Source organism: Rhinolophus ferrumequinum, chromosome 11, assembly GCF_004115265.2.
Source record: "Rhinolophus ferrumequinum isolate MPI-CBG mRhiFer1 chromosome 11, mRhiFer1_v1.p, whole genome shotgun sequence".
Lineage (NCBI taxonomy): Eukaryota > Metazoa > Chordata > Mammalia > Chiroptera > Rhinolophidae > Rhinolophus > Rhinolophus ferrumequinum.
Window position 1 is genome coordinate 28,508,312 of NC_046294.1, and position 25,327 is coordinate 28,533,638.

The 25,327-nt window shown below is 34.1% G+C and overlaps 1 protein-coding gene across 1 annotated transcript in view; it reads left to right on the forward strand.

Moving 5' to 3' along the window:
- KIF18A (kinesin family member 18A) overlaps positions 1-25,327 on the forward strand; it is an 81,113-nt gene that overhangs the window by 43,096 nt on the left and 12,690 nt on the right. Inside the window, exon 13 of the mRNA XM_033121440.1 lies at positions 3,726-3,961. Coding sequence (XP_032977331.1) covers positions 3,726-3,961 — 236 coding nt within the window. The remainder of the gene's footprint in view (positions 1-3,725; positions 3,962-25,327) is intronic.

A 25,327-nucleotide genomic window follows, 5' to 3' on the forward strand; every position in this document is an offset into this window, starting at 1 on the left:
ATACAGAAATCACTTGCATTTCTATATACTAATAATGAACTATCAGAAAGAGAAATTAAGAAAACAAGCTCATTTACAATTGCATTGAAAAGAATAGAATACCTAGGAACGAATTTAATGAAGTTAAAGACCTGTACACTGAGAACTATAAGACATTGATGAAAGAAATTGAAGACACAAATAAATGGAAAAATATTCTGTGCATGTGGATTGGAAGAATTAATGTATTAAAAATGTCCATACTACCCAAAGCAATCTACAGATTCAGTGTAATCCCTATCAAAATTCCAATGGCATTTTTCACAGAAATAGAAAAAATTCTAAACTTCATATACAACTACCAAAAGACCCTCAATAACCAATGCAGTCTTGACAAAGAAAAACTGAATTGGAGGCGTTATCGTCCCTGATGTAAAACTACATAACAAAGCTATAACGAAACAGTTTGGTACTGGCATAAACACAGACACATAGATCAATGGAACAGAATAAAGAGCCTAGAAATAAACCCAGAAACGTACGGTCAATACATTTACAACAAAAGAGCCAAGAATATACAATGGAGAATGGACAATCTCTTCAATAAATGGTGTTGAGAAAAGTGAGCTGCCACTGACTAGAGAATGAAGCTGGATTGGACCTCTATCTTACGCCATACACAACAATTAACTCAAAATGGATTAAAGACTTCAACGTAAAACCTGAAACCATAAAACTCCAGGAAGAATACAATAGTAGCAATCTCCTTGACATCAGACTTGGCGATAATTTTTTTGGGGGGTTTGACAGCAAAAGGAAAGGCAATGAAAGCAAAAATAAACAACTGGCACTGATCAAACTAAGAAGCTTCTGCACAGCTAAAGCAAGCCAACCTATCTGATGGGAGAAAATATTTGCAAATCACTATTTGATAAGGGGCTAATATCCAAAATATATAAAGAACTCATACAACTCAATAGCAAAAAAACAAACTATCTGATTTAAAAATGGGCAGAGGGTCTAAATAGACATTTTTCCAAAGAGGACATACAGATGGCCAACAGGTTCATGAAAAGGAGCTCAGCATCACTAATCATCAGGAAAATGCAAATCAAAACCACAATGAGATGTCACCTCACACTTGTTAGAAGAGCTATTATAAAAAAGACAAGAAATCAAATATTGGTGAGGATGTGGATAAAAAGGCATCCCTCATGCACTGTTGGTTGGGAATGTAAATTGGTACAGCCAGTATTGAAAACAGTGTAGAGGTTCTTCAAATTAAAAATAAAACTGCTGTGTAATCCAACAATTCTACCTCTAGATATTTATCTAAAGAAAATGATAACACTAATTAGAAAAGATTTATGCACCCTCCCATGTTTATTGCAGCATTATTTACAATAGCCAGGATATGGAAGCAACCTAAGTATCCATCAACGAATGAATGGATAAGGAAATAGTAAACACACACAGAGACACACACACACACACAGAGGAATATTATTCAACCATAAAAAAAAATGAAATCTTGCCAATCTTGCCATTTGCAAACATATACATGGACCTTGAGGGCATCATGCTAGGTGAAATAAGTCAGTCGGAGAAAGACAAATGCAATATGATCTCACTTATATGTGTAATCTTAAAAAAAAAAAAAAACAAGCTAATAGATAGAATACACATTGCTGGTTGCCAGAGGCTGAGGGTGGACCATGGACAGAATAAGTGAAGGGAGTTCCAAGGTACAAGCTCTCAGTTATAAAATAAATAAGTCATGGGGGTAATGTGTAGCATGGCAACCATAGTTAATAATACTGTATGGCATATTTGAAAGTTGATAAAAGGAGATCTTAAATGTTTTAATCACAAGGAAAGAAATTCTGTAACTGTGTATAGGGATGGGTGTTCACTAGACTTATTGTGGTGATGATTTCTCAATATAGACACATACTGAATCAAATAATAATGAATGTGTAAATACATTCGTACAAACATACATACATACGTAACACATGTTATGGTTCCCTATGACCACCTCTAGATTTGACGATTTAGTAGAATGACTCACGGGACCCTTCGTATAGCTGTACTCTTTGTTATGATTTATTAAAGCAAAAGCACAAACACGCAAAACAAAATCAGCAAGAGGAAAAGGAGCAAAGTCCCAAGGAAACCAGATGTAAGCTTTCAAGTGTCTTCTTCCAGTGGACCCACACAGGATGTGCTTAAGTCCTCCGGCAACAATTTGTGACAACACATCTGAAATGCTGCCGACTTTGGAATCTCGTTAGACGAACACTTAATGCCCTGGATTTTTTTTATTGGTAGCTGGTCGCAAAGGCACCCTCTGCCTAGCATGTACCCAAATTCCAGACTTTCCAGAAGGACAGCAGTTGTTCATTCAGCGTAAACCACACTGTTGGTACAAAGAGTTTAAGCACAGTGAGCCACTTGTGTCAGTTTTGAAAATGACGAGAACCCTGTCAAAATCCAAGGTTTAAGATGACAGCCAATGGCCAATTTTGCTAGCAAGCCTTTCTGAGGAGAGCAGTCGCAGGCCTGCTGTGTTAACGCCTCTGCACAGCACCTGATTTGTATAGGTTCTCAATAAATAATTGTTTTTATTGACTTTTTCCTGTAGTTGTTACCTCCTTGGTTTAAATGGAGTACTCCCCACCCTTACCAGAAAGAAAAGTGTCACAGACTATTTATTTGTACTGCTATCTAAATATTTCGGACTCCTAGATAATACAGCAATTATTTTCCTTTTGTGTTAGAATTAATGCCTGTTCTTTTCCCACTGACCTATCCGTATTTCAAACGGTCCTGTTCTCCTTGATGTTGTAAGTCAACGGGAACACCAGGAGCACATCGTTTCAATACCATCCATGTTGTTTGATATCTTCCTTGACTTAAAAGTTAGGATCATTGATTGAGTATATAAATTTATAACTATTTAACTCTGGCATATCTTCAGTGAACACTTACGTGGAGGTCTAATACATAAAAAGATACATTCAAGTACTGCTCTGATGACAGCAATAGGGAAGGTTTTGAATCAGAGCCGAGAATCCAGTGACCCATGGATTCCCCACACCCACCCTCCTCGTCCACAACTTTTCTCCTTGGGACCCCTTGGAACAGCTTTGGAAGCGACTTCTTTAGCTCACAATGAGCTAACTGAAAAGAAAGTTGTTTTGTTCTTTTGTTTTTGTTATTTTTTTAAATGTTATGTACCTAAAATGAGTCGCATCAGTTGACAGAGTATTAATTTTTCATTTCAATCCATGGTATTTATTAACAATAGCTACGACATATTTGATTTATAAATCACACTATGCTTTGCAAAAAGCTTTTGTATGTATTTAACTCATGTAGGTCTCAAAATAATCTATTATAAGTAGTGTCTGTCTAATTGATCCCCATGTAATAGAGGATCAATAGCTTCTATATGATCTCAGATAGAGCACAACTAAGTTGTGCTTTATCCCAGATCATATAGAAGATAATGAAAGCTAGCTGAGACTATAGCGTGGTGTTTGTAATTCCCATCCAAGAGTCTTCCCACTTTGTACTTAATGTATTAAGAATATGTTGAGGTATTTGATTGAAATATTCTAAAAGGAAATCTATGCAGGGAACCATTTTAATGATCTGCTAATACTTAGGATGTTACATAAAACTGTAATAATGTGTTTAAAATTTACTATTTGTCTCTTTATCTTCTCACTTTCTGTACATAGAGTATTGAATGCTTTACTTCCAACCCTAAGAAAACAGTATTGTGCATTAAAAGAAGCTGGCCTGTCAAATGCTGATTTTGAGTCTGACTTCAAAGAAATTGAACATTTAGTAGAGAGGAAAAAAGTGGTTGTTTGGGCTGATCAAACAATTGAACATACCAAGCAAAACGATCTACCTCAAGTTTCTGTTCTTATGACCTTTCCACAACTTGCTCCAGTTCAGTCTGTTTCCTGTTGTAAGTACAGCTTTTATTTTATTAAGTAAATAATGACATTTCTAAAGGGTAGCCTCCTTTATATATCAATCTACAGAACAATTTATTTTTTAATAGGTTAGGCTATTTTGTGTGAATTAATGGGGAGATTAGCTTCGGAATCATTTCAATAACCAGTATCTTTCAAAGGTCTAAGAGCAATTATGCTTGATGTTCTAAGTAACTTTAGAAATAAAACCTTTAAGTTATGTTACCCATTTTTGATAGACTAATTTTTCTTCCATCTTTCTTTTAAATGTAACCTCCATTATGAACTAAAGATTTTAATTAAGAATATTAATACTTATATAATAAGCTGCTTTTAAGATCAACTAACTATAGAATTTACTGTTTTTCTGTTTGCAGATCATTTAATATCTCTCCTCATAAAAGTGCACGTAGAACATTTTAATTGCAAAACTAACATAAAATCTTGGTTAAAACAATTCTGACAACATAGAGGTACATATAGAAGTAGAATGCTCTCTTTGACTTTCCCCAGGACCCCAATCTGGTGTCCTATCTTAGAGATAAATGCTGTTGATAGTTTGGTCATCTTTGCAGAGCGAGAATTTGTGTTAGGTAATCCAACTCTTTAGCTTTTTGTTAGGTTTCGTGTGAATACTAGCACATTATATATATTGATCTACAACTACTTCTTTAGTTTATTATGAACATTTTTAAGGTCCATACATAATGAATCTACCTTACTTCTTTTAACAGTTGTGAGAGTCCAGAAAATAGATGTACCATAATTTACTTGACTACTGTTCTTTGGTGAAGGGTGCATCACAGAGTATGCCTGTGTGTTCACATTTGTGCATGTGTACCTGATTCCTAGAAACTGATTCGCTGAGTCAGAGGACAAAAAATTTTTTAAAAAAGAAGTAATCTGTCAAATTCTCAAAAATTTTCCCTTTTGTCTTTACCGTGACCCAAAATAATAACAGCAATACCAGACTAATGTATATTCTTTTTCAATTTGCAACTCTCTAATTACTACTGATGTTTTATCTTCTCTGATGTATCCTTTGCTCATTTGAATTGGTGGAGTTTTTGGTTTTTTTATTAGTTTGCTTGAGGGTTTGGGGGTTGTTTGTTTGTTTGTTTGTTTGTTTGGAGTGCTTTCGAGATTTGCTTCTGGTTACAGCTCCCCTCCTGCTCTTCTCTCTGACCTCCAAACTTTTCGGTCTTTCTGGAAGTCTAGATTCCCCAAAGCCCTACTCTGCTTTCTTTGTTTCCAAAGCTTACCATACAATACCACAGTAAATCTGTGGAGTAGTTGATCTGCTAATTATTGTTTATAGTTATCCCCAGTCTTTTTTTCTGAGATCATAGATTGGGAAAAAGCAGTTCATATATATATATATATATATATATATATATATATATATATATATATATATATATATATATATATATGATAGCTAGGGTCCTGATTTTTCTCTTCTAGTTCTTAACATTGATCTGATCCATCTGCTTTCCAACTTTCAGAAGTTACCCAATTTCTCCTGTGGCACCTATTGCTTTTTTCCATCACTGATGTTATATCAATAGATTTTAAGAGGGGATGAGGTAAATTTCTATAATTTATGTATTTGATTTTATTTCTTTTAGTATTATCCTTTCCTGTCAGAACTGTCACTCAAATGTTTGCTTTTTTTTTTCAATTAAAGTTTATTGGGATGTGGTTTATAAAACTGAAAACAACAAAGGAACAAGACAAACAAATGAATCAACAAAAACTCATAGCTTTGTTGGTTCTTTCCTCTTGGATGTTTGTTTTCTGTTTCATTGTATATTTTGTTTTCTATTTCATTGTATCTGCTTGTTGCTCTTATTTTTATTTCCTTCTGCTTTCACTAGGTTTATGTTGCTGTTTTTGTTTCTAACTTATAAAGATGAATGTTTGTTCATTAATTTTTACCTTTTTTTTTTTTTCTTCACTTTTTATAAGAGTTATTTGAGCCAAGCTGATAACATATGCCAGGGAGCAAGATCTCAATTGCCCCAGAGAATAACAGTTTTGCAGCTTCTGGTTTTTCTAATTTATGCATTTATGTCCATAGATTTATTTTTAACACAGCTTTAAACATAGCTTTCTCTTCATCCCACATATTTTGATACATAATATTTTTCATTATTATTTAGTTAAAATATTTTCTGATTTCTGTTATAATTTCTTCTTTGACATATGTAGCATTTTATAATATGAAAAAGCTGTGGCAAATTCCATCCTATTTTTAAACTATTGATTTCTAGCTTAATGGAATTGTATTTAGAGAAAACATTTTGTATGATTCTAATCCTTTGAAGTTTGTGAAGACTTGCTTTACACCCAGCCTGTAGTTAGGTAGTATTACTTTCTCAAGTATGCTTTTAAAGAGTATATTTTGCAGCCATTGGTTGCAGTATTCTGTATAAGTCAGTTAGGTCACATTGTTTGTGTTCTTCAAATCTTTTTCTTACTGAGTTTGTTTTAATTTATGTTCTATCATATGCTGAGAAGACCTGTTAAAAATTACTTCTATTACTGTTGATTTTTCTATTTTTGTATCAGTTTTCTATTGCTGCCCTAACAAATTAACGCGAACATATTAACTTGAAATAACATTGATTTATCTCAGAATTCTGTAGGTCAGAAATCCAGCAGGATCAGTTGGTTAATCTGTTTAGTGTTTCACAAGGCCAAAATTAAGGTGTCAGCCAGCTCAATCTCTTTATTTGAAGGTTCTAGTGGAGAATGTGCTTCTAGGCTCATTCTGGTTGTTAGCAGAATTCAGTTTTTTGTGGCTGTTGGCCTGAGATCGCTGTTTTCATGTTGGCTGTTGGCCAAGGGTCATTCTAACTTTCTAGAGGTTACCCGTATTCCCTGACACATGGCCCTCTTCATCACTTCATCTCTTAGCCAACAAAGGCAGGTTAAATCATTCTCATGCTTTGAATCTCTCTGACCTTCTCTTCTGTTTCATATTTACTGCGTACTCGTACGGTTAGAGAAAGTTCTCTGCTTTAAGTGCTTATGTGATTAGATTGGGCCCACTGAATAGATAATCTAGGATAATCTCCCTGTCTTAAAATTCCATAACCTCAGTTACATCTACAAAATTCCTTTTGCCATGTAATGTCACATTCACAGATGCCAGGGGCTGAGGCATGGACATCATCTAGGGGGAGAGGTTTGTTGCTGTCTTTTATTGAAATTACATTTTTACATTTGTATATTTCAGAATTCTTACGTCTTTTTTATTATAAGATGCCCTTCGTTTAGTAGTTTTTCTTAACTTTAAGTTTACTTGGTCTATATTAATATAGCTACCCCACTTTTTTTTGCCTAGTGTTTTTATGGTTTATCTTTTTTCCAATTCTTTCACATTAAGCCTTTTTATAATCTTATATTTATTTCAAACTTGTCTCTTATAAACACATAATTGGGTTTTGCCTTTTCGTTCCATTTATCAATCTGTATATTTTAGTTAATCTACTTCAATTTATTAATAGTTAGGTTTAAATCTACCATCTTGTGATTTGCTTTCTAATTGTTCTGTTTATTCTAAATTCCTTTTCTTTTGAACTTTCCTTTGAAATAATGGAGTAATATTTAATATCCTATGTTTTCACCTCTGTGAGTTTGGAAGCTATACACTCCTTTTGTATTCTTTTAGTAGTTACCCTTTGGGTAATATGTATCCTTGCCCTATCAAAGTCTATTTATCAAAGTAACTATTTGAACAAAGTTACTTCCACCCTCTTCTCAGACAGTGCTAGAAACTTATTTTTCTTTAATTGTTTTCACCCTTTCCTGACATATATATCATTGTTAGAATGTACTTTATTTTTCTGTATATTTTAAAACCGTAGGATGTTATTTTTATTGTCTATACAGTCAATGTTCACATTTACTTCTTTTGTTCTACATCTTTTCAGCACCTCTGCATCTTCATCCAGGACAATTTTTCTTTTATTTAAAGAACCTTTTGTATTTCCTTTACAGTGGGTATACTGATAATGAATTTTCTTAATTTTTATGCATCTGAAAATGTATATATTTTACTTTTCTTTCTTGAAGACTATTTTGCTGGGTATAGAATTCTAGTTTATTGGGCTTTTCTTTTAGCACTTTAAAAAAAAAAATCGTTTTATTATCTTCTGGCTTTGGTTGTTGCTGTTGAAGTCAGCTTTCATTCTTAAGTGTTGAACCCTTGAATGTATTCTGACTTCTGGCTTCCTAAAATATTTTCTCTTTGTATTTCTTTGGGTTTTCATAGTTTTGCTGTATTGTGCCTATGTAATTTTATTTCTACTTCCACTTGGGTTCATAGACCTTTCTGAATTTGTGTCTCAGTTATCTTTCATTAGTTTTTCTAAAGTTCTTGAATATTATATCTTCAAATATTATTCCTGCCACTTTTGCTCTCTCCTCTACTTCTGGGATTCCAATTTTATTGCATAGTAACTTCTCATTGTCTTATTAATGCCTTTTAATTTCCCCTGCTTTTCATTGTTTTTTCTCTTCCTGGAAATTTCTTTCACGTATTCTGTAGTTTATTTTTTCAGCTGTATCAAATGGTTCTTAAATTCATCAAGTTCTTAATTTCAGTTATAGTTCAGTTCTAGAGTTTCCATTTGATTCTTTTTATAGTTTCCATTTCTTTGCAAAATTCTCACTACCAAATGCACGTAATTATTTTAAGGTCTGTGTCTGAGAAGTTCCAAGTCTGGAACCTGCTGGGCCTGTTTCTGTTATGTCTTTCTTCTGGTTTTCATTCATGTGGTTTCATTTCCTTAAATGCATGCTAATTTTTATTTATCAGACATGTATTTGCAGAATTGTTTATAGAAATACTTTGGGGTTTCTGATAATAATGTCTTCCTTCAGGGAGGATTTACATGTGCTTCTTCTAGGCACCTGATGGCAATCCAAAATCACTTCAGTACAATTTTAGAGACTAAGATCATTTGAAACTGAACTGCTGCTTCTGCAAGGACATGCCAACCCTGATTTACTCTCTAGTGTTTAGCTGTTCATGGTCCCAAATCAAAGCAAGGGCGGTTTATGAACAACTCCTTTCAGTGGGCCCTGAATTCCGGTTCCAGCACCCCAGACCTACAAAGCTCTCAACAACGTTGCTAAACATTTCTGCCATATCCTTCAGCATCAGCAAACAACCCCAAGGGGAAAATACCTGTAAATGCAGACATTTCCTTCCTGGCCTCCACCTACCTCCTAATACTTGCCTACAACTCTTCACAATCTTGTTAGCTTCCTGTGCCTTCAAAGCATTTGTTTTTTTATATTTTGTCCAGATTTTTTTAGTTGTCTTCAGTAGAGACATTGGTCTGAATTACCTGCGTCTCTATTATTAAATTCCTGATGTTATATTTTACATTAAAGTGACAGGGAAGTTGGAGATATATATATATATATATATATATATATATATATATATATATATGTATGTATGTATGTGTATGTATGTATGTATGTATGTATATATGTATATGTATGTGTGTGTGTATGTATATATGTATATGTATGTGTGTGTGTGTATATATATATATATACACACACACATACATATACATATATATTTATAGAGAGAGAGTTTTTCTTTTTGTTAAGCATTATCCGTATTGGAACTGAACTAGTTGAGATCTTTGGAAAGAAAACTGAAGATTTTTTTCAGATTCTCTCATACCTTTTGGGTCTTGATTCTTTCCATATAATGTATTCAAGATGTTGGAGAGGAAATATGGTTTTAACACCAAGATGGAGAAATACTGACCACCTGCTATATGATACTCATTATTCCTTATTTAAAAATCTATATTTCACTTACAGTGTAATTGAATAGCCAATATTTGTCAGCAGTAAAACAAAACATTTATTTGGCTCTTAGTTCCTTTTCATAGTATTTTCAAAAGGAAAGCCTATTAAAATGTTACATTATATAAATATGTTGTCTTCTTTTTTTTGAAAACATTTAATAAAAGGTGAGTTTTGTTTTATTTTGCTTCTTCTTAGTTTGTTGTTTTAACATTTTGTTCACATGATTTTATAGATTATTTGCTTAGTATGTCTTGTCTATTCCCTGAATTATGTATTTTATATTCATTATTAATAGAGAGTCAAAGATGAATAACAGCAAAGGAGTATAAACTGAGGTCACTAATAAATACTGATTTTTCTTGCTCTTAGAATATTGAAGTTCATTTTCAAAAGTATAAGTAGTAAAATTTACGTTTGCATTTCTGAAGACATGAAGCAATACCCAGATAGCATACATTGCAAAATTATACTATAAATGATAGTCTTAACAAATTTTGGAAGTTAAATTGAAGTGATTTAACTTAAGCAAAACATGAGTCAAATGGGTCTCATTCATCTTAAGCTTACACATGTATACTGACTTTTTCCTGTGCTCTTGTAAACAGGTAATGTCAAGTGGTTTTATTGTTAAATTTCAAAAATATTAAATGCTGTCGGATATGAATTTTTTTCTGGTGTTTTAGGGACCTTTAAAGAGTGTTTACTAGCTCCACTAAATTCTCTGTATTTAAAACACACACTGTGTTTTTGAAAGTCTGATGGGCTTAACCATAATCAATTTACTGTATTAGGCATTTAGGTTGTTTAATAAATTTTTGTTATTATAAATAATATTGCATTAAGCAAATATATATATTTATCCTGGTGATCATGTCTGATTATTCCCATAATGAATTCCTAGAAGTGGACTTTCTGGACTTTCTGAGCTTTTTATATATTGGCAATATATTGCCAAGGAATTCCTCCTCCCCTATCTGATTATACCAACGTTAACTCCCATCAACAGTGTAGGAAAATGAGCTATTTTCTCCTTTTAGCCTCACCAGCTTTTGGTAGTAAAATATTTCCCATTTTTAATTTTTAAAAAATCATTTTTAAACACACATAGAAGTCCAAAGAATACTATAATGAGCCCCACGTACTCATCACTTACCTTTTAAGAATTATCTCATGGCTAGTCTTGAGAACCCCATCTGCTTTCTTTGCTCCATCTGCATGTACACTGGATTTATTCTGAAGGAAATCTCAGGTAGTATGTCATTTCTTCCATATGCGTACCTAATATCATCAAATATCTAATCAGTATTCAGATTCCCTCATTGTCTCACAAATGATTTCTTTGTTTACAGTTTTTTCACATCAGTACCCAAAGAACGCCCATACTTTGTCATTGGTTGATGTATCTATTAAATTTTTAAAATCTTGGATTCTCTCTCCCTGTTTTGCTTTACTGATTACTTACTGATTCTTTGCCAGTTTAATAGTTAAAAACATTATCTTCTTTTCATGTTTCCTTTGTTTACTAATATATAAGATAGTTCCATTTTTTTTTCATCTATTTAAGAATCTATTTTCTTTTCCATGAATGACCTAAACCATCATTTGAACATTTTTCTGGCATAGTCATGTTTTGTAAATATTGTTACTTATTTACAAGAGGTTAAGGTACGGATATTTATTCATTCATTCAACGATATTTATTTAACTTGTACTATGTGCCAAGCTGTAATGACGAGCAAGGAAAAGAAAAAAGAGCCTGCGCTAGAGGGGGACTAATTAATTTATTTAGCAATATCTAATCAGTTTATTTAGCAATATGCAATAGCAAAAAACAAAGGCTATTAAAACAATGTGCTAATGATAGAAAGTAAAGGCGGTTAAGACTAAACTATATATAAATAACAATGTTATGCTAAAGGAGTATACATATATATGAGTTTAAGACATGCCCATATATGTTTATTATTGATCAAAAATTACTTGGCTAAATATACAAATAACATCAATTAGGAGTATTTAGGTGCAGTAATAAACTCTATAGGATAGCAACTATTACAGTAGGTGCCAAAAGCTTACCAATCTATGGGGAAACACAGTGGAAAGGTCAGGAATCAAAACCTAGCCAGGTCCGTGGCTGGAAAACTGAGGCATCTCCTGATGCTGCAAGCTGCATACAAGTTTCCAAAATGCTACCAAGTTTCCAAGAATGTTGCTGCTGTTGCTGTGGTTGTTGATATTGTTGTTGTTGCTGGAAGTTATGGCGTCTCCTGATGTTATAGGTTGCAAGCTGCATACAAGTTTCTAAAAGGCTAACCACTTCTCTAAAAGGCTAACCATGGGGAACAACCCTGGTTAGGTCGGGAATCAGCCAGACCTCACCAGGTCGGAGGCTGGAAGTCAGGGCGTCTCCTGGTGTTGTAAGCTGCATGTTGTATATGAGTTTCCAAAATGTTAAAATGATGAAGAATCACCAATGACAAAAGACAAAAATTACACTGCCAACTGAGGTCTGACATGTATTTTCTCAGATGTACCCTAGAGCCAAGCTCCTTGTTCCTGCCTCCCCCTCAGGGAATGGCCAGTTCTGGTAGGCTCTGGCAGTTACTGTGATAAAAATATTGTTTATCCGGCTGAAGGGCTAGTTCATTTGGACAAACAATGCCTACTGTTCTCGCCTGGGACCATCGGCCCAAGGCCTTCTAAAGCCTGGCAACGTGCCTGTTATAACTTAGTTACTTTTCTACCTCATCTGCTGATGTGGGCAAAATAGACAAAAAACAAAAAAAAACTCAAGAGTTAGTCTGGGACAAACCTCACATGCAGTCTTCCACATGTGAGGGAACAAAAAGCTAACCAGTACCTCACGTACAGTCTCTCACATGAGGGAACCCCACATGCAGTCTCATGTGGGGGAACAAAAAGCTAACAGACAAAAGATAACATCAGCCAATGAAGGCAAATTTTCTCAACATCTTCCCTACACAGGCACTTATCTAATGCTAAGGATACATCCAAGGAAAGAAACGAACTTCCTCATGGAGCTTACATTCTAGTGCAGGGAGACAGACAATAAATATAATTAAACTGAGCAGAATCTTAGAAGGTGGTGCGTGCTATGGAAAGAGAAATAAACAGAGTTTGGGAGTGGGACGGGAGAGCTTGCTACTTTAAACAGCATGGTCAGGGAGGGCCTCACTGATACAATGTGAATATGTTCACATTGTTAGCCATGTGAACATCTGGGAGAAGAGATTTATTTTCAGGTAGAAAGACCAAGCAGTGCAAAATCTCTAACACAGGTGTTTGCTTTGCATATTCAAGGAATGGTAAGAAGGACATGTAACTTCTGATGTAAAGGTAAAAAGAGAAGGAAAGTAGACAGTGATGAGATCATGGAGATAAAGGGAAGGAAGGCAGATCGCTTAGAACCTTGTAGGTCATTATAAGGATATAGGCTTTTACTCTGAACATAGCATGATCGGAGCAGAGAAGTAATATCTCAGTCATGTCTTGAAAACATTCTTCTGGCTACTGTGTTGAAAATAGACCGTAGCATGGCAAGGGTAGAAAAAGGAGCCTATTTCAATAACCCAATTGAAAAATGGTGGTGCCTCAGACCAGGATTGGTAGCAGTGGGAGTTGGTGAGAAGTGGTCAGATTCTAATATATTTCGAAGATAGAGCCAACATGATTTCCTAACAAATTGGATTTGGGATGTGAGAGAAAGAAAGGTCAAGGATGACTCTTAATGTTCTTCAAGAGTATTGAAATAATCAAATCATCTTAAAAGAGATGGGGAAGACTTCAGGTGGAACAGGTTTCTAGGGTGGGGGTGGTAGAAGATGAGGTCTTCAATTTGAGCCATTTTAATTTGTCTAAGGTGCATCCAAGTGGAGACATCATGTAAGCAGTTGGATATAAGAATCTGGAGTTCAGAGGAGAAGTCTAAATTGAAATATAAATTTGAGAGTTGTTAACATTTAGATGATATTTCAAGCCATAGGACTGGGTGAGATCATCAAGAGATATTAACTCTTTCCTGTTAGATGCATTTTACAAAGGTACTTTCAAGTTTATCGTTTACTCTTTTTTTGAGATATCTTGTTTAATACTGAAATTTTAAAACTTCTGAAACAAAGTAGCCTCTCTCTCTCTCTCTCTCTCTCTCTCTCTCTCTCTCTCTCTCTCTCTCTCTCTCTCTCTCTGCTTTTGGGATCATTCCTTGGAAAGCCTTTCATCTTCTAAGTTTTAAAATTTTCACTTCCATTTTCTCCTAATTTATTTTAATGTAAGATAACACCAGGCAAAAATCTAACTTAATTTTTTCAAAAGAGCCTGTCATTCTTGTATCATATATTGACAATTCATCCTTATGGCACCCTTGTTTGCATAGAGTAAGTAGTCATATATAATTCTGTTTGTTGGATTTCTATCCTATTACTTTACTTTTTTCTCTATCCTTGAGCTAGTTGTCATTTTAATAACTGATGATTTATAATTTTTTATCTATAGCAATGCTGGTCCCCCTTTGTTATTCTTCTTTTTTAAAAAAATGTTCTTGGCTGTTCCTGACTAAAAAAATTAATCTTACAATAATTTTTTCCAAATTTAAGGAAATAAATTCTTTTTTAAAATTTATAAACTTTTGTCTTCATATTTTTACATATCAAATCATCTCTTTCTAGAGTAGTTTGTCTCTCAATATTCATTATCTTCTTGTATGTTCCTCAGCAATGTTTTAAATTTTCCTCACAATGTCTTATACGCTTGTTATTAAAGATATCCTTAGGTATAATATTTTGTATGTTTTATTATATGGACTTTTTATTTTTCTTATATTAATAAGCCTATATTACTTCTAATTTAAGAAGAAACTAACTTTTTAAATTTTGTTAATTTTAATACTTTACCAATGTGAGTACTTGATTTTGGGATAGATGTTTGTCTTGAAATCTTTGCCTCCAAACCACTTGTCTGTTGACTTGAAGTAAAACATGCACCTATTTTGGGTCTGGAAAACAGAAAGTGCACTGAGTGCCATGCAGGATGGGGGTGCTGGCAGGAAAGCTTATTTATGGAACTGATAAAATTTCTGACATTAAATGAAAAGTCAAGATTTCCTCATTATCCATCTGGAAACTCACATTTGGTAATATTTCTGTCTCTAACCTTTTCTTTTCCTAAATTTTGCACCCCATGTCAGTGGTTTTATCTTAAAGTACAATAAAAGATACTAGTACAACTATAGTGCAGATATTATGATTGAATATAGAGTTCCAGTGTAAGTTTAGGTTTCCCCTAAAATTACTTGAATACAAGGAAATGTCGTTTAAAAAAATAGGAAATCTCTATAATAATTTCTAATAAATATGAAGCTGCAAAAATGTATATCAACTAAATCGTCCATATATTTTTCCATTTGGCAACAAAATTTAATCATTATCAATAAATAGAAGTCATGTTTGTAGCCTAAATACATTTCATTTAGCCTTTAGTCTGGTACACAAGTCTGTGTTCAGTTGTTCGTCTGTAACTGCAAATTTAAAAAGTTCTGTTGCATGTCTTTTTTCCCCCATATTAAATAAGTTTGAGTACGAGGAAAACGAGCCTGAGAGGGAAATATGGTATTTCCTATTTGCCACAGAGACAAGTATCAGAAAGTTATGGTTGATTTATTACTCAGAGTGCTGAATTCATTTAAATGACTATGACAATTCTGAATACATGGAAAGATATATTCTGTCTTTGTAATATTTTAAATAACTGATATTATCTGAATAGACATTAATATTATAGTAACCACATTGGTGTCTTATGAGTGTATTATAAAATGTTTATTAGTTTGGTTAATTCAATAGTAGTACCTTAAGGTTACATACCTTTAAGTAGTTAAAATCCATTCACCTGTATCATTTGCAACTATGAATTCCATGAGTCACAAAGCTGTTAAAAAGAATCCAGATTTATGATTAGTACAGAAATTGTATCATTTGTAGACTAGAAGTGTTTATCGAAATACATATATTAATATTTGATTTCACTTTAGAACTTTGCCAACTAATTTTAGTTTAGCATAGTTTCCCAAAATACCTCCTCGCTCACATATTACCGTGTTTCCCCGAAAATAAGACCTAGCTAGACAATCAGCTCTAATGGGTCTTTGGGAGCAAAAATTAATGTAAGACCCGGCATTATATTATGTTATTTTATATTATGTTATTAATTATAAAGACCGGGTCTTATATTAATTTTTGCTCCCAAAGACGCATTAGAGCTGATTGTCTGGCTAGGTCTTATTTTCGGGGAAACACGGTAACATGAGTGTTAAGAAAAGAAAAATCTGCGTGTGTATGTGTTTATTTTGCAACTTGGCTAATTGTTTCCTTAGGCTAAACCCCTAAAAAGCAAAATAGCTAGATCAAGAGTTATATACATTTTTAAAGCATTTGATATTCATTGTCAAATTCTCCAAAAGTATTATAACTATGCAGGCTACCACCATAAATGGGTAATGGTGGTGAACATTTTTCATGTGCTTTTGTTCAGTTGTAGTTCATTCTGAATTAATTACCTGTTCATTTCCTTTGCCTTATTTTTCTGTTATTTTTTTATTTTTGTAAAAGAGATAGATAGGTAGATAGATTGATCAATAGATATCTGACCACACACACACACACACACACACACACACACACACACACACACGTAAATGTACATCTATAAATGTAAAAAAGCTCTAAACCCTTTGCCATATAGGATACAATTTTTTTTCTTTCTTTCATGATGGCTTTTAATTTTATGTAACCCAATTTAAATTATAAACGTATCTATTGTTATGAGTTATAAATGTATTATAAAGGTATTCACATTTATGATAGCATCTCAGTTATGGAGTGATGAAATGGTACAGTGCCTTTTACTCATATTTTTGGGTCTGTGAAGAAAAGTTGACATATTTAAGTCTTCACTATAACTATACACGTTATTACTTTGTATTACTTGGTTTCTTTACTTGACTTTCCCCTGGTAAATCAACCAGAGACTTCAGGTCTGCCAACAGCAAGTATGATTGATACTATGACTTTGAGCATGTTACTTTCTAACTGTGAGCAACCAATTATAAAGTAAGAAAGTTGAAATGACCATTGAGATCATTTAGTACTAAATCCTGGTTCTGTATGTGAGATGATCTCACTGACTTTCCTGGTGGTTTGTAGTTATTCAGGAATTAGGACCACCATTTTAAAGTGGGAATTTAGTTAAAAAAAAAAAAAATGTGGATTGCTAAACTACATGATTTCTATGACACAGGAATGTCATAGGTAAATTCAGTAAGGGTTTATATTCCTTGCGCCTTACATTTTTTCCTACTAGGAAACATTGATGTGTAAGTTTTAAGTTATTTTTCCTCTATAATAGGCAGATGTGACTTGTCATTAATAATTTATTGATTTAAGAGCATTTCTTATAATAATTAAAAGAATAATTTAAAGTAAAACTATACCGACATTTCTTAAAACTACCTTTAGGAACATAGATATAAAACATATTTGTTTTTTCTATTTTCTGCTGAAATATATGCTAAATGACTTAAAACAAACTTCTAATATTTACCTAATATTTCTAGACAGTATGCTTATATGCTGTTTCTTCATTCATCTATGCTTAGATGTTACCAACTTCTCATTCTGAGGTGGTTTAGTTCATTTATACCATCATTTTATTTCTTCTTCCCTGATTTGCTAATGTACCAAGATATTATATAAAATATATCTTAAATTATATAATATCCTGGTATATTCGCACGATTATGTAAGAAGTGGCATATGTAATACAACATTACCTATATACATATATTAATATATGTAATATTTAATCCCAGGGCCTATTTAAGGAATTTTTTTGTAATAAAAAAATAAATGTTTTTTTTTAAAAAAATCTTTTAAAAATAAGAATACACTGACACTTCTTAAAACTACTTTTAGAAAGATAGACATGAAACAACTGTTTTTTTTTCCCTACTGGAAACATTTTAGAATCCTTAGCTAAATCTGTGCAGTAGACTTCTCGGAGAAATGAAATATTGGAAAGATAGAAATAATCAAGTAGGCTAGATTATGTTCACAGATGGGCTTAAATAGCTTAAAGAACAATACAACCAATAAGTACATTTTTAGATGTTTCTCTTGAGGTATAAGCAGTCAATTTCTCTAATTTCTTTTTCATATACTTCTTCATGAGACTTGCATATATTTCATTAACAAAGTGAAAATATCCGATGTATTGCTTCTATTACATTGCCATTAGTTGATCATTTTCTTTAAAAATCCCAGAAGTTTAGGGGGCAGAGATGGCAAGTGTCATGAACGTTGTTTACTTTTTCATTGATCACTTAAACCAATATCAAATATTTAGTCATAATTTCTTTTAACCACTTAGCAAACAATTTAGTGGACCAAGCAAATTAATTCTAATTTTATTATAATTTTCACGGTTTTTGTTTTTATTTTAAGCAATAGCTTATATTAATAACGTTTTATTCTATACAATAATACACAAACTACATAAATGTTAATGTACTTATGTTGTAATCCAGGTAGCATTGTGTTAGAATCTGGACTTTTACTGATGAAAATTGTATTTTTTTCCTCCATCTAATCCACAACTTTAGTGTTCCCATTTAGAGTTCATTTTAAAAGTGGTTTTAATACTTAAAAGTCTTTTGAAAGGCTTCTAAAACTTGGCAGTCTCAACAAAATGTTTTTTCTGACTTCCTTTTTAAGTCTGTGTATGGGCTTACAGTAAACAAACTTTTTGAAGCGGGAAACTCTAGCCATAATGCAGGAACAGATGAATAGAACACTAACCACTTTATTCTGAAATGCACATTTTCAGTTGTATACAAGATGCCGTAAAGCATCATATAAATATTTTAAGATGTTTCCTAAACTATTAATGGATAAGTATTACAAAGACTAAGATTGGATTCATTAAACAAAACCTATTGTAGGATTTAGAAGAGAGGCTCTTCTGTATCTTTCAGTAGGCCTATCTCTGATCACTTTTAAAATCCTACACATAATTATTTTGAAAGTTATATTATGTAATCATATGACCTTTTGCTGCCTACCCTTTTCCCTAATCTAGGAGTTTATCAGTAAGTTTCTAGCATTGTATATGCATTTTTACTAAATAGTCATTTTTAAGAAAAGCTTCATGACTCTAAAAATGGCGATCATAGATACTTTATATTATTACATCACTAATATGCTCTTTCAACTATGTGAGGTATTAATACACTTTTAAAAGATCATCTGGAATTTCAGGATAATTTTATTAGACCTTTATATGTAAAGTAATACCTAATTTACTTTTCATTGAACAGTTTCTCTCCAGGTAGTTCCCAACTGTTCTTTAGATTTATATATAGTCTGGTTAATTTGAAACTAGTAATAAAAAATCTGCTGATTCTTTTTTTTAATCTTTATTCTATATTTTGGAGTGAAAATTTTATAGGTTTCAAGAGTACAATTCTATAATACATCATCTATACATCACATTGTGTGTTCACCACCCAGAGTCAGTTCTCCTTCCATCACCATATATTTGATCCCCTTTTCCTTGTTCTACCCTCTCCCCTCCCCCCTTACCCCCTGGTAACCACTAAACTATTGTTCGTGTCTATGATGTTTTTGTTTGTCTTGTTCATTTGTTGCTTTTAGTTTTATATCCTACATATGAATGAAGTCATATGGTTCTCGACTTTTCTGTCTGACTTATTTCACTTAGCATGATAATCTCAAGATCCATCCATATTGTCACAAATGGCAGTATTTCATCTTTTGTTACTGCTGAGCCATATTCCATTGTGTATATATACCACATCTTCTTTACCCAATCATCTATCAAAGGACACTTTGGTAGTTTCCATGTCTTGGCCACGGTGAATAATGCTGCAATGAACGTAGGGGTAGATATAGGTACTAAACTTACGGACCTTAGATTCAGAGAGGATTTTATGAATATAACCTCAAAGGGTAGGGAAATAGAAGCAAATTAAATGAATGGAGCTATATCAAACTGAAAAGCTTCTGCACAGCAAAAGAAACCATCAACAAAACAAATAGGCAACCAACTGAATGGGAGAAGATATTTGCAAACAACACCTCTGATAAGGGCCCCAAATCCAAAAGAACTCGTACAACTCAATAACAAAAAAGCAAACAATCCATTTAAGAAATGGACAGAGGACTTAAACAGAGATTTCGCCCAAAAAGACGAGCAGACAGCCAACAGAGATATATGAAAAAATGCTCAACTTCACTACCTATTAGGGAAATAATTAGGTAGCAATCAAAACGACAATGAGATACCATCTCACACCTGTTAGAATGGCTATTACCAATAAGACAAATAATCACAAGTGTTGGAGAGGCTGTGGGGAACAAGGAACCCTCATACACTACTGGTGGGAATGTAAATTGGTACAGCCACAATGGAATACAGTGTGGCGGTTCCTCAAACAATTAAGAATAGAATTACCATATGACCAAGCAATCCCTCTTCTGGGTATCTACCCAAAAAGTCTGAAAACATTAATTCGTAAAAAATCTGTTAATTCTTAAAGTGACCTCCTCTCTGTTTTATCATCTGAATATTTCTCAACAAACCTATAAAGAAATTAACGTACAATATATCTTGTCTTCATATGGAATCTCAATGTGAATGTAAAGATAGGTATAAGAAATATGAAACTAAAGCTGGAGATCTTTAGGACACTTGTGATATCTGAAAGCAAAGTGATTAAATCCATGTCCTTATACTAGGTAGGTAATTGTGCTGTCTTCCTTTCTGTTATATGCTAGAGAATGCCTGAGTATCCTGTTTCTCCGAAAATAAGACCTAGCCGAACAATAAGCTTTAATGCATCTTTTGGAACAAAAATTAATATAAGACCTGGTATTATATTTATATTTTATATTATAACATATCATATATTAGGGTATAGTATAGTATAGTATATAAGACCCGGTCTTATAGTAAAATAAGACTCAGTCTTATTTTTTTTGTTCCAAAAGACACATTAGAGCTTATTGTCCGTCTAGGTCTTATTTTGGGGGAAACACAGTAGGGATGTGAGGTGGTAAAGCAGTGGAGAGTAAATAAAAAAAGATCTTTCCTATCTTCCCTAGGTATAGAGTATTCATTTTGTTCTTCTGTTTGATTGCCTATTCTACTTCCTGTTATTTGCTTGCGTGTTTCAGTTAGACCGTTGAACGTAAAGCTTTGTAGTTTTGGCTAGTTGGTCTACCTATCCCAGGACAGCAAGCAATATTTTTGGTCTGCTTTTTTTTCTTTGTAGACCCAAAGTCTGATTAATTTTTTTTTCCATAAAAGCTCTTGCATTTGTTTGTGTCCATGTATGTGTGTTTGTGTGTGTCTCCCTCAGACTCCCCCTTCTCTCCTTTTTTCTGTCCCCTCTCCACCTCCACCTACTTTTAAATTTCAGTTTAATTAGCACATGTACATAATTTAGAAAAATAGCAAGTTCTATAATGTTTATGGAAGTATTCCTTGACCTGTTGTTACCCATTCCCAATTTTTATTCCCCTTTTAGCTGTTTTTTTCTCTTAATTTCTAAATTTCAAATTTATACTGCTAATTCTGTTTATGTTTTCCCAATTTTAGATATCATCTGCTTATTGTTTACTTTGAATAGATAATGATTTAACTCCTTTGTGTTACATATGCATTTTCTTCCTTACACCATCTTGCCAAAACTATTTTTCACCTTATTTTAAATAAACCTCTAGAGTGTTTTGAAGTAAATATTGTTCCCTTTTGAGCTAAGACATGTTAAATTTTCTTTATTGGACGGCTTTAAGGCTTCTGTATGTAGTATTTGCTTTTTTCCCACATGTTCTTTCTTTTCTTATTTTATAGAAATACATCCCCCAATAGATTCTGGAGAATTGGTACATAGAAAGTAAAATTTTTTTGAGACAATGCTTGTATGGCAATATAGTTTCTGATCGTTTGACCATGCATAGAATTCTAGGTTGGACATAATTTTCTAAGTACTATGAAGACATTGCTTCATTGATGTCTAGATTCCACTGTTGCTGTTCATTGTCATGCCATTTTTATTTTTCATATAGGAATGTATAGGCATGTGCTTGCTGATAATCAAGTCAAAACTAAGGTTCAGTAATAGGGAGAAAATGCTTTCTCTTCATGGACATGACAGCCCAGGGAGTGGAGGAAAGGAACCAGAGCCACGGGTAGTCTCAGCTGGAAACTTGACCTCTTTGCCCAGTAGCTTCTCATTCATGTGTATTTAGTGGCCACCCGTGCTGGGAGCAGGCAGGGCCCACACGATTGGGCACTTTCCGTTCAGTCTCCTGTCTCCACTGAGTGGCCTCGGGCCTCTTAGTGCTACTGCTCGTATTCACATGGTGACATTTTGCTATGTCCCGTGGCCTTGTCTCTCCCTTTCTCCCTCAGCCCTGTTCCTAATTTAAGGGGCGTTAATGACATTCTGCCAGTGCCTTTCACTTAACGCTGAGGGATAGCACTGAGGGATGGAGTGCGGGAACATTACAAGGTGTTTTCCATGCCTTCCTTTATTCTAGTTCCAGCAACACAACATCCTTCATGAAGTCTTCCCATGCCCTGGAATGCAGATGATTCCCTTACTACCCACAATAGGGCAAGTTTTGTCCTATACCTACTCTGTGGTCATTTTCAAGGGAATCTGGCAGGGAATCTAGACGCCTCTACTCAGGTTACTGCCTTGGCCCAAGTTGGTTGTCTTTCTCATAGTTAACCTTCATAACCTTTCTTGTACTATGGATGTTTCTAAAGCAAGACCAACCAAGTACTAGTTCTTCTAGTGAGAAATTCTTCCAGTATTCAGCCTTTCTATCCTTCCCTATCAAAAAGAAGAGGTTCTAATGTCATGTATATTGAATATTATTTGATCACATTCGTTACAGGACTACCTTTTGCATTTTCAGACTTCACCAAATATGGATTAAAATGTGTTGACTTCTTTATAAGGAATAGAATGCAATAATTAACAAGATACTGGGAGTGGAGCAGCCAGTCCTTGTATCTGAAATCATAGGATGTCTATGTCTGGAACGGATCAGTCTGTTTCAGTTGTTTGGAGATGTCTAGAGATGAGTTTGCCGAGAACGTAGAGTGCCTAGCCTCAACAGACATGTCCTTTGCACATCGTTCTATTAACTCAAATCGTTCCTTCACATCAGCCTTTGTACAACTTCCTAGGAGCCCGAGTCCATTTTAATTCACTTCTATCAGCCATCCTTAGTCTAGAACCATTTCCTCCTTAGCCTTACTTTTCTTCCCTTTTCCCTATCCCAGCATGATAATAACACCCATGATCTCTAAATAAGAAATCATATCCTCAAATCCCAAAGGGTAACTGCTGCCTCAAGTCCATCAGCATCCAAACTGGAGAGGGGAAGAAACCAATTCGAAGACACCTGTGTTTACTTGGATCAGAGCTCCTCAGTGAGGACAGGACCACCAGCCTGTTGCATGGGGGTGAGGGAAGGGGATGTCAGTAACAAGAGAATGCCAAATTTGAGGGAAAGACATTTAGGAACTTTTCTGTAATTGTGCATGTGGAAATGCTTCATGGTTTCACAGAAAGTGGTTTCTATTGATTAAGTTATGTAAAATTAATAATACGCATGTACTACGCCTTTGTGTGAACTTCTTAGCTGTGTTCCTGATTGTCAGGCAATGAACCACACATATATGTTACTGAATGTGTTCTGGATTTACTCCATATAATTTTTAGCTGACTGTTGGAGTACAGGACCTATTTCACATCTCTCCATCACTACTGCTACCCCCTAGTTCAAGCTCTCATTATTTCTTGCCTGAGCAATAGCAGTAGCCTTGTTACTGACTTCCGTTTTGTCTCTTGCCCATTCATATTCAGTTCCCCACACAATAAGCAATGCAATCTTTTTTAAAAAATGTAAATCATATTACATCATATTTATGCTTAAAATTTGAACAGATAGCCCTTTGCATTTGGAATAAATCCAAACCCTTGTCCATAAATCCTAACACATCATGGTCCTCTTTGATCTCTCCAGCTGCTTCTCATTTCTACTCTCTCGAACTCACCACACTTCAATCGCAGTAGTCTTCTCTCTTTTCTTTGAGTCCAACAGTCATTGTGGCCAGTGCTTCTTTGCACTTGCAATTTCCTCTGCTGCTTTCCTCAGATCTTCATAGGCTGGCACCTTCAGAGCCATTCAGGCCTCAGATAATATTCCCATCCCATCCCTAAATCACCTTCCCTGGCCTTCGTAATTAACACCTACCTCCTGTCACTCTCTATTCCATTTCTCTGCTTTATTTATAACTCATTGGTCATAACTATCTTACTTTATTAAGATAATTTATTTTTCTGCCTTCTCCCCTCAAAAATATAAGTTCTTAACTTTCTTGTTTTCTGCTATATTCTCTACCTTTTTCTAGGACTAAAACATGGCAGGCTTCATACTGCCATGTGGGTGAACAAACTGAATTTTTTTTATGCAGATGCAGTGCTCTTATTTTTGTTTCTCTTGCACCATAGCTGACTACAACATTTTTTATTTCATAATTAAAATAAACATTGATCCTGAATTGACAATAGTAACAGTGACTCCTTCTTTTAAATGTCTTGACATTGTGGTTATTGCTATTTGGACATGAATTTCAACAAGTCATACTCACTCATATCCCTTGGGTCATAACCATTTCAGGGCAATAGAAATGCAGCATACTTACAAAATGTTGAAGAGCTAAAATCCCAAGAGATGGTCTAGAAATACCAAATTTTTTCAAACCATAGGGTACACTACTACTTACTACCTTCTATGCTCAAGTATATGATTCAGTGGGCTGGTTCCTTAGATGCAGAGAGACCCTGGAGAGAAGACTTGCTGTCCTCCCAAGTGGCTGCCAATCTCTTCTATCCCAATTTCCAAGAGCCTGCCTGCCTCATCACAATGCATTTTTAATATTCTGCCGCCTCCTGTGTAGTACACACATTGCTAAGTTATTTCATTGACTACCATCAGCTAAGAGTCCCTTGCTGTGAAAGTCTGTGCATGATTTCTTTTCTCATTTCATGGTGCCTTTTTAACAGAATTATAATCAGCCTCCAGGTTCCTGCTTTATCATTTACGGAATTACGGAATCGTGTTAGATAGTATTTTCTCAGGCTGAATCAGGGGAAACTACAAATGCCCCAAGCCTGCTTTTCTGGAAAGTTACTGTCTGTCCAGTAATGGAAAAGTACAGCAAATCTCTTTTATAGACATAGACCTAGCATATGCAGTGGTTTTATAGCCTATTAAAATGTACAACACCCCTAACCCAACACTCTCCAGTTTGCCCCACCCATCTTAAGTACTCCATTACCTAACTAGCTAAAGGAGAATGAGTATTTATTATATAATTGTATTTATTCTGTAAATCATATTCAAAGT